Here is an 11,205-nt window from a genome sequence, read left to right on the forward strand (position 1 = left end):
ATTATTGTAACTCTCTCCCTACTTTCATATTTAAAAGTCTTTTAAAACCTGGCAACCCATATGTTTTTTTTTTTTGTTTTTAATAGTAATAGCAAGTGAAAAGCATTCATGTCGCTGGCTTGGTGTTTACACGCAATGTTTTGTTTGTTTTTGTAATTTTCTACCAAATAGAATTTAATAATTAAATTTACAGATCATAGATATGTTACACTGTGCAACAAAGTTGGTTATGTATTAACAAAATGCCTTATTATTGTACGGTACCGCGGTGTACTTCGATGGCCGGCAAAGCTAAAAATGTTTCATTCCATCAATTTCCAAGAGACGAAGATCTAGCAAAGCTTTGGAATAAAATACTCAAACGTGGCAAGCCTTATACAAAATATTCGAAAGTGTGTAGTTTACATTTCACGCCAGAAGATTACACTATTACTAGCGGCCAAAAGAATAAAGGTAAACAGTGTTTTTTTTTTAATGCACCCGTGTTATTTTTTTTTCGCGCGGGAATTTCATTTTGTCATTAATTGTTATAGAATTAATGAAACTTGTGAAATATTATATCGTATTATGTTTGTTTATATTGTTTTCGAATTGTATGCTTACGAAAATTTATCATCCACACGCAAAATTTTCAGTTTCTTATTATACTAAATAGGTACCACCTAGTAACCAGATATATAACTGCTAACCTGGTATAGTGGCAGGGGTAGATTTGAAATCGAATATTTAGCTGCCGTAGGTCTATGTCTCAAAAATCACGAAAAATTTAATAATATGCAGAAAGAAATTAGGTATTTTTTGAGATGTGCTTCGATTTCGTTTTTGAGTTTTTAACATCGACTTGTTGGTGGCTTCTAATGGAGCAACTTAAAAAAAAAGCTCTAAAATTCAGTCATGAATTCTAACCTTAGAATACAAACCATATACAACCCAATACAAATATTATTTATATAAAATAAAAAATTCCACATTCAATTTACAAATGTCTCTATCATTGTGATTGAGAGTTAGTGAAGTGACAAATATAAATAAAACTATTACAGAATATGTTATGAACATACAAGACATACCATTATAACATACCATATAAAGTAACAGACTATACTGTTCTGTACTGCTGGGCTAAGAAGCCTACTCCACCACGCTGCTCCAAAGCGGGTCGGTGGCTATACATGTCTCAAAATTTAATTGAAATTAGACACATGCAGATTTCCTCATGATGGTTTGCTTCCCTGTCCAGAACAAGGTGAAATATATTCTAAAATTAAACACATGAAAACTCAGATAGTGCTTAGCTGCATTTGAACCTGCAGTCATCGGTTAAGATAGACATTGGCACATGTTCCAACCACTAGGCCATCTTGGCTCATAATATACCATATATGCCTACCATACTACACTACACACATACTACATAGGTTAAGAACATTTAATCTCACATCATCTTTGCTAATGCAAACTTGATTTTTAATATTCTTGTCATACTTTAAGTTAAAATCTAAACAGTATAGTGAAAGTAACTCTGTAAGCCTGTCTATCTGTTACTCTTGCACTGCCAAACCACTGAACCAAATTTGATAAATTATGCTGTGAAGGAAACTTGAGCAAAGAAAGACAGGCTTAACTTTTTACGCATAACACTAATTTCTATAACTGGAGCTTAGCGTAAACAATAACTAGTGACATATACACACATATATATATATATATATATATATATAAAGTTGTAAAGTCTTGGCCTGTAATTGAGGTGACTAAACATGTATTGATAAAATCTTTCTCAATTGCCTAGTCAACAACTTTCAAAGCTGTGTGCTTAAATTTAATTTGATTAGTATAGAAAGATTTATGTTACAAACAGATAAAAATGACTACAGCATAAATAATGATTCCAATTATGTGAAAAATGGACCTGCCGTCACTGGTGTATGCAATTATATTGGCCACTATATCTAATGGAATAGTTTTCGTGTTTTTTATATAAGCACAAATTTTAGCATTACTATGCTGCTTGTTGTGTCAGCCATAGTCTTATAATGGTGTTACAACTGTAAATATTAAATTTAACTTAGTTGATATACTCGTATAAATGCATACTTAATCCTTTTAATGAACATAATTTCAGGACAGTGGAGAACACTCAGAAAAGATGCTGTACCATCAAGAAACTTGCCCACTGACTCACCCGTACCATACCGAAGAAGGAACTCTTCCTGGACACCACCACCAACTACGATTGATGCCAGGGTATTTGATACGTGTATTTTATTATTTGGTATATAAGCTATCACATTGTCTTTATGATCTATAGAAAGGCTTATAAGTCTGCAGATCCTGATGACCTGCGTTCAATACCTGGGTGGCCAGGAGTTAGATACTGAACAGTTTTTAATATTTCCTTGCCTTTGAAAGTATGCAAAGCCATTGGCCCTGCATCTGATATCTCTAAGACCATAAATGAGTTCCATCCCATCAGATGATGAGTTACAGAATAGTAATTTCTTCATTTAGCACATATGCTGCAACAGTAATATGTCCTGTGTAGCATATAAATTTTCTTATAACAAGCCAAGTACCTGAAACATTTGCATTTTGAACAATGATTGCGGGATAGTACCCAGGCAAACAACTACATTAGAGCACCGAGGTCTTAGGTACGAAACTTCCTCACAGGGAGAGGAGGTCTAACACCATCATTGGGACATTTACTGGCTGTATACCTTAATCAGAGTGGATGACATGTTATGTTTGATCTAGTTTGTTACCTTGGCACCCTAGCGGTTTAGAATTACGAGAAATAATTTTAAACCTAGCACTGGCTTAAAATCGCAATTCTATCAAGAAGAACGGCAAGCAACTCAGTAGTTTTTTTTTTCGTAATATGCTTGTTCTAATCATATTCGATTAAAATTATGTATCCTGCATGAAAATCAACAAATACCTCAAGGTCTATTATCACCTATGTGTAGACTTGTATAATATCATATTTTTTGAACAAAGATTTATGTATCGGTATATACTGCATCTATATATTTAAATAATTCTTCTCTATGTGTGTATGCCACTTAACTCCTAAACATATGTATTTATTTTGATAAAAAAATTGTGTGTTTGAGTGGGTTCGTGCATGGCTTAGATTGGACGCGGTAAGTGTAAATACAGCTTTATAGATATGTAAGCAGATAGCTGTTGTGTCTGATGGTAAGTGGTCACCTTTATCTTACACACTTATAATAAATACGAGCCACTTGCCGTGTAAGATATTTCCATTGTACCTGCAATAACCCGTATAAATCAAATCAAATTATACTTTATTCAAGTAGGCTTTTACAAGCACTTGAATCTTTATTTAACAAACTATTTTAATTAAAGCTACCACCGGTTCGAAATGTAGATTCTACCGAGAAGAACCGGCAAAAAAGTCAGTAGTTACTCTTTTTCAACATCTAAGAGTTAGTAATTACCAGTGGATTTGCCAGTTAGTACTCACTCACACTTCGAACTGGAACAGTGATACAGAGCGACTACCAAACGGGACTCGTAAACTATAACAAAATAAATACAAGATTATAACCATGATCAAATCTACATTAAGGTGTTTCACTTTCCAGATGCAGCAACAGATGGCCCAAGCTATATACGTCCAAACCATGCTGGCGATGCAGGCGGCCAGCATCTCCGCACTCAACACCGGTGAGTCTAAAACACCCATGTATGTTATTTATACTATGAGCTACACCAATTCTCAGCAGATGATAGATCCCGATGATTGTATAGTGTGATGGTGCGGAAGGTATTATAGGGAGAGGGATTAGGTGCTGCACAAAGATTAACATGCTCTCCGAGGATTGGGAGTGTAACACTGTACCAATACAAGCCTGCTAGATGCATTTAATGGTCTGCCTCAAGATTGGACCCTGGACTGCAGCTATCAGAAAACTATGTAAGTTGTCAGTCTTCGGAGATGAAACCTCATAAAGAATCTTCAAAGGGTATCCCCCTCTTGGAGAAATCCGAGCGATATCTGATTCTTACGCACTAAAATAACAGTCGGTGTCGCCCTCTGAACGGTTTCGTTTTGAAATAATGCCGCCGCTGTGAAAAGAAGAAGGGCTGTGCGATGCTGTTAACGGACCTAGAATTCAATAAAACTCTCTGCACATGAGAGGCCACACAAAAAGTTGAACAAATGTGTCACCAAGTGATCACCAGCACCCACAAATATTCAAAATCACTTTTATAAGTACTTTTGATGAGTTTTGAATTTATCTTTTTGTGCTTCGTTACGTAACGCGTTACGATGCCAGTCTCTCTGGCTTCCCTTTCTTACCCATACGGCAGTGGTAGGCAAGCTCCTCCTCCCACTCTAACCCACAGCGCTAGCTACACAGCGCGCTAGAGTCCCAAGACACAAGAGTGTTTTTAAAAAAATATTAATTAAGAACAAAAATCAATGAACAACAGCCACTCTTGTACAAACCCCCACCCCCATATATGTGATCTAGTACTTAATTTATGTTTGCAGAACAACCATCACCGACTGAAGAAACAGACGCTCAAATGTCATCTCCCAACCCTATCTCCTCATCGCATGAACGAGACGAAATCAGTGATATCGCACACATAGAAAACGAATCTATAAATCTCGAACACTACACTAGCACAAATAAAGATTTAACACACACAGATACATTTAAATGCGAACAATGCTCAAAGTGCTTTAAAGATCCCGACGTTTATCTATTACATAAAAGAAGTCACACGAAAAATAATACGGACAACGAAACTGGTAACACTGAAGAAATGTTAAAAGCGAATCCTATTTTAGCGAATCTCCTCAGATCAACCGGGCCACAGACTTCGATAAGGAACGACACGAACGGCGTCTTCGACGTGAAAAATGTCAAAAGCATAGAAAATCAAATAATGTCAGCGCTGACAGCTAACATGGAGAATTATTTGAGAAATCTCTCAACCATTATGACGAATGGCAACACCGATGACGTTGAAAATGAACAGAATTCTGAGAACGGAACCGATTCAGATTCAAAAGGAGATTTAATTTCTAACTGTGATAAACAAGACTTGTACGACTCAAATTTAATTATAGACGAAGATTCCTTGACTAAGCACTGAGAAATTATAATTATAATATTTTTTTTTAGTATATAAGACATCACGACTGAGTTCTTTCGACTATTTTGTAATCTAGATTAATAGATGATTATTACCCACCTTTAGTGATAGTGCTAAGATGTATATTTTTCTAATATAGTAATGCGTGTGAATAGACACAACTATTTCCTACTATATAAACTTGAGACTGATTGGAGCTTAAATCATGTATTCGGTGTAAAATGTAAACAATGTAACAGTTATTTCAAATTCTATTGACCTTGGTATCAGCAAATTAACCACCTGAAGGTGACCACCACATCTTATGAACATTGGATCTGGAAGAAATTTTAACCATAACATTGCTATGTGCCATGAACTTGGTAACTGAGATGTTATGTCCCTTGGGTCTGTAGTTTCACGGACTCACTCACCCTTCAAACTGGAACGTAATAATCATCAGTATTGCTGTTCGACTACTATCCACATAAGCTGGCCCGAATACTGTTTTTTAATTACCTAATATTAATAATTAAATATTTAAAACTTATGGAAACTTAAATGTCATGTCCCTTGTGCCTGTAGCTACACTGACTCACACACTTTTAGACCGGAACACAATAATACTGAGTACTTCTGATTGGTAGTAGAATATCTGATGGGTGGGTGGTACCTACCCAGACGGGCTTGCACAAGTATGCATTGTTTACACTTTACACAAATGATGATGAAATACCCACCATTGAAACTATCTCCCTATATATGGATCTCGGTATTTAGAATTTTTAAATAGGAACTTAGTGCCTTAGAACGTTTAGTAATCGTATGGATGTAATTATACTAAGGACTCGCTCGAAATTCGATAGTTGTTAATTATAGCAAGTAAGTTATTATATGACACGAATGTATCGAAACAGACCAATTATACAATTTACTTTTCATTTGTATCGCTTTATTTGGTGAGATGTCAAATAAAATGTCCGACCATCTTGTCTTTTATTTTTAACTTCAAAAGGTAATGGTAAAGTTGAATAAACCTTTGGGTCGCCGCGCACGAGCCACATCGCAGCCACCGGCAATTTTCTTGTAGTTCTCATTATTTTATATGACGAGTGCGGCGACCCTTTGATTTTACATATTCTATGTAATTCGCTAATAGGTCCGTTGTATCGTGCACTACAAACAATTTTTGATTAATATATCTTTATTTATAATACAACACTAAACTACTTATAAACGTCAAGAAAATTTATTAAAAAGCGTGAAATTAATATTTGTTTATTATCAGGCAGAATATGGAAATTAATGGTGTTTTATTTAAATACCTATATTATTTAATTGGAAAATCACCGGTTATTCTCGATATAATCTACAGTTAGAAACGGTGGTTGGCGTTTAATAATTATTAGTGCTGGGAGTTTTTTCAGAAATGGTTTTAAGAACTAGTTATTGTATAAAGAACGAACAAACTGTTTCTTGGTTATAGGACATATAGCTTTAAAACGAACGAGAAGACACTGCACCGGCGGCCGTCGTTTTGGTACTGCTTCGCGAAACCTTTTCGATCACGTGTAACTGACTAAACACTCTATTTTGATCGTAAGGACTACTATTGTATGAATATTAAACCAGTTATAAGAAACTACTTTGGATTTGAAGTAACGAATATGCTACAATGAATCTTATTCCTAAAGAAATACAATACAAATTTGGTTGTAAAAGAATCAATAAAAATTACGAAACAAAAAAAAAGTTTTTGTAGGCTTTATACGCTTATTATTTTTTATTACAGATTTAATATTAACTGCTTATTAATATTATTAATCGGGTAATCCTCAGCCGTAATAGTTGAAATTACAAATAATTTAAAAATATTTCTTAACTTTTTTTGTTTTTTTAAATGCAAATAAGCACGGAGCGTGACGGAGAATTAATCCAAATAAATTATAAAGTTGACTATTTTCAAAATTATATAATATGACTCCAGTGTTGAATATACATTATTTCAGTAAAGTATCGTAAATATAGTAAGTTCTCGAACCTATGAAAACAAACCGGTTTTTTTATAGCCTTTTTAAAGAACTGTTTTGTAAATGTAAAAAACAGATTCGTTTCGTTTTACGTAAAATCAGGAATGACCCAGCACTAATAATTATGATCTGTTAATTATTGTGTCATGATAGATGTGCTTGCTCATGTGACAAAATAGGTTCTTTGGGGGAATACCCTAGTATACAGTATTATGAATGTAATATTACACATACATATTATTTATAATCTGTGTATGAATAGACAAGGCAACTTTATCTCTTTCTCCCCTGTTTGCTTCCAACTGATTTGTTTAGTTTGAATGAGCTTTCTTAAGCTAACAAACAGACAATAGCTGCTTAAATGTTATATAAAAAATAACAAGCTTAAAAATCTAAATGAAAATATTCTTTATTCAAGTAGCATCTTATAAACAATTTTGAATCGTCATGTTAGTGTTGAATTAAATGTAAAGCTACCACCAGTTTGGAAAGTAGATTCTATCGAAAAGAACCGGCAATGAACTCAGTAGTTACTCTTTTCCACCATTTTAATGACATAGTATGTCAGTCAAGTACAATTACATTTTTATATATCCTGCTTAAAAATCATTAAATACTAAGTTGACGCTTTTTTATATTTGGTATAATATATCAACGTTTTTTTTAAAATGAGCTTTACATTTTTGAATTGGCCAAGTAAAAATAACTGGAATCTGATTGTAGAAAAGAATACCGTGTTCCCGGAAGAATGTATTAACTTTGCACAGTTAAGGAAAGTATAATAATATGTGTTATTACTTTACCTGTCCACCTCGTGTCGTGTATACAATAATTAACACCATTTCTTACAAAAATACCCTTATTAATATATAAATAATAAAAAAAATGCTTAAAAGCGTAGTTTGTAAGCGTGGGAATTTATTTTAGAGCACACACATAGGTACCTTCCAATAATTCAGTTGCATTGTGCAGTGTATCGTACGCATCCTCGGAGACAATTATTTGTTTGTTTTCGGTGCAACGAATAAATTAAATTTTCATTGCGCGTTCATAACGTAGGATTTAATAAAATTCGTATGCCATAGGGTAGATTCATACAGGGTAATTAAAAAGCCAATTAAAATCGTTAAATTTTTATTAATTATTACAAAAATATTTATTTAACAAAGAACTAACTTAATAATATGTGACTTGACTAATAGTCGATAAATCTTGAAAAGTAAAAATTAACAATCGCATCCCACGACGCTCGCGCCCCACCCTTATGCTAACTTGTTTATGTGTGCGTAGACGATTCGCGAAATTATAAGACTCGGCTCGAAATAAAAATGATGTGCTCCTACCTTGGGCTTTGGGGAGGGACTGAAAATTTATTGACAGCGATGTCGAATAATAAGTCAAAACCGTCAATTTATTTTCTCCATACTAAAAAGTATGGACGACGAATGCCAAAAAGTAAGCAATATTTAAATAAAAATTACTATAATATTGTGTGATATAATAGAAATTTGACACGGTGAACTTATTATTTACACTTTTGTGTCCCCATTTAACCAAAAATACATGTATAAACTAGCAGCTAAATAGCTTAAAAAATGTTAATAGAAAAGGTCGATTTCAGTGTTTGGAGTGATTTTGACGATTAATTTACTAAGTTATTGTTACAAATTTTATAAATATCATGCGGTGAAACTTGAGATCTATCTATGAAGATACTGAATGTTTTTTTTTCATCCATAATCAATGCTCCAGTTTTAAGATATTTTGAAAATAGTAAGCGCTATTTAGGCGTTCCGCAAGGACTGTCCTCTTAATAGGAGCAAAAAAAAGTTTTAAACTTATTAATATAATACGTTTTCTATTAATTTTCAATAATGATTATTGTGGAAATTTGACCAAAGGGCAAATATTATACTATACTTATTAGATATGAAAAATAATGTAAATTCTCTAAATCTGTTATGTGAGTGGCATTGTCTGATCAGAGACTTCTCTTAACGTAAACTGAAGCTTTCCTTTTAACCTATATTTATGACTTTGTGAACCTTCGAAATAGTTTCTGTTTATATTAAATATAGGTTTTAAGCGGCTAGTATTCTTCATTCTAGAATATTTTTTGAAGTACGTTTCCAAAGAGGCCATATTCACATTGACCTGTGCCAAGACTGCAATAATTTAAATAAAAACATTTAAACGGTTGAATCATTTTAATATAAAGAAATACCTAACTAATTTATGAAACATTTGTAGTCTTTTTGAAGATTAAAATATTCCTAATGTCCCTAAATGAGCGTGTTAGTTTTAATAAACATATCTTAACCAAATAAAGGGATATGTAGGAAGTGATTACTTCCTAATGGTGACTATGCAAACTGTATATCCGATACGCGTTTTGTATAAAACAATATTTATGTAAAATCACAATAATATTGATCATTTTAATATGAACACGGGAAGTTATGTATAATTGCAACAATGTGTCAAACTACAAGTATAAAAGACTATATCTCTACATAGGTACTTAGGGTCGTTGTTTATGTATTTTACATATTTTCTAATTTTCCGTATAGGTGCCAATTTTAGAAATATCGTATTTATGTTTATCCCTATATTTTTTGCCAACTAAATTATAAATTAACTTAGAAACATAACAATACATAAATAAAAAATCTACCTAAGTATTAAATTGAAACTTGGTTAATTTTTACACGCGAGTTGTGCCCTTGTGCACTAACGAAAACAAAGACATTATATAGAAAACGTAAACGTAACTATTGCAATAACTTTATTAATTGCTAAATAATCTTTAAAAAGTATTTATGATATGTTAAATATGACTAATTTAAGCGATATTTTCCAGAACACTAACTAATTATAATATACTATGATGATAATGTATTTTTAATGTATATCCTTCTTTTTCTTTGTCTATTTTAAAACTATGCAAAATTTATTATTATGTCAATGTCAATATAGAAGCACATATGTATATTGCATCTCTCTCGTTTTTATGTTACTTTCTCTGTCTCTCGTTATAAATATATTTGGGGGCAGCACCGTATTGTAGACATTCAGTAATACAAGTACTAAAAATAGTTTCATACTAAGTATTTTATTTTAGTAATTGTTTGTACATTTTAGTTTATAAATTTGTATGCACTTTTAATAAGAAGAACGTGATAAAACTCGTTAAAATTAAATGTTTTTATATGTTTTTTTTATGAATTTTCAAGTATATAGACAAATGAATATGACTAAAAAAATCAAGTTTATTATAAAATGGACAATGGTGTTTTGAATTTAGTCTTTTTGTGGTTTTTTTTAAATTTATAACTTCTTATGAGAGGTTAACCGTTTCATTACGTAACGCGTTACGGCGCCAGTCTGTCTGGTTTCCCTTTCTCTTACGCATTCGTCAGCGGTAAGTAGGCAATAATAATTCTTATAATCTACACAAAATTTTAAAGTACATATTAACGAATTGTAACTAAGAATAAAATATATTTTATAAATAAATAACCTTCCTTACGTTATCATATTAATATACATAAAAATTAAGTAATTCTCATGTTAAACAGTTTCAATATTAAATAGTTCAACTTAGATTACAACATAGTTTAAGTTATCACTTGTGTCGGGCGTCCAGAGACGCACATTTATTTTACAGTTACTGTAAATTATTATTTTGTTTAAATCGTTGTACATGTACATAATCATAATCAGCCTGTAAATTTCCCACTGCTGGGCTAAGGCCTCCTCTCCCGTTGAGGAGAAGGTATGGAGCATATTTCACCACGCTGCTCCAATGCGGGTTGGTGGAATACAAATGTGGCAGAATTTCGTTGAAATTACACACATGCAGGTTTCCTCACGATGTTTTCCTTCACCGCCGAGCACGAGATGAATTATAAACATAAATTAAGCACATGAAAATTCAGTGGTGCCTGCCTGGGTTTGAACCCGAAATCATCGGTTAAGATGCACGCGTTCTAACCACTGGGCCATCTCGGCCCTCGGTTGTACATGTACACAGATTGAATTGTAAATTGTCGATTAGCAA

The 11,205-nt window shown here is 32.9% G+C and overlaps 1 protein-coding gene across 1 annotated transcript; it reads left to right on the forward strand.

Moving 5' to 3' along the window:
• The first annotated feature begins 96 nt into the window (after window positions 1–96).
• On the forward strand, window positions 97–6,102 carry LOC113391571 (uncharacterized). Its single transcript, XM_026627566.2, has 4 exons — window positions 97–453; window positions 2,126–2,247; window positions 3,612–3,693; window positions 4,526–6,102. Exons 1-4 carry the CDS (start codon window positions 243–245, stop codon window positions 5,134–5,136), a joined length of 1,026 nt encoding a protein of 341 aa, XP_026483351.2. The 5' UTR covers window positions 97–242; the 3' UTR covers window positions 5,137–6,102.
• The last annotated feature ends 5,103 nt before the right edge of the window (window positions 6,103–11,205 follow it).

Source organism: Vanessa tameamea, chromosome 30 (genome assembly GCF_037043105.1).
Source record: "Vanessa tameamea isolate UH-Manoa-2023 chromosome 30, ilVanTame1 primary haplotype, whole genome shotgun sequence".
In the NCBI taxonomy this organism is placed as follows: domain Eukaryota; kingdom Metazoa; phylum Arthropoda; class Insecta; order Lepidoptera; family Nymphalidae; genus Vanessa; species Vanessa tameamea.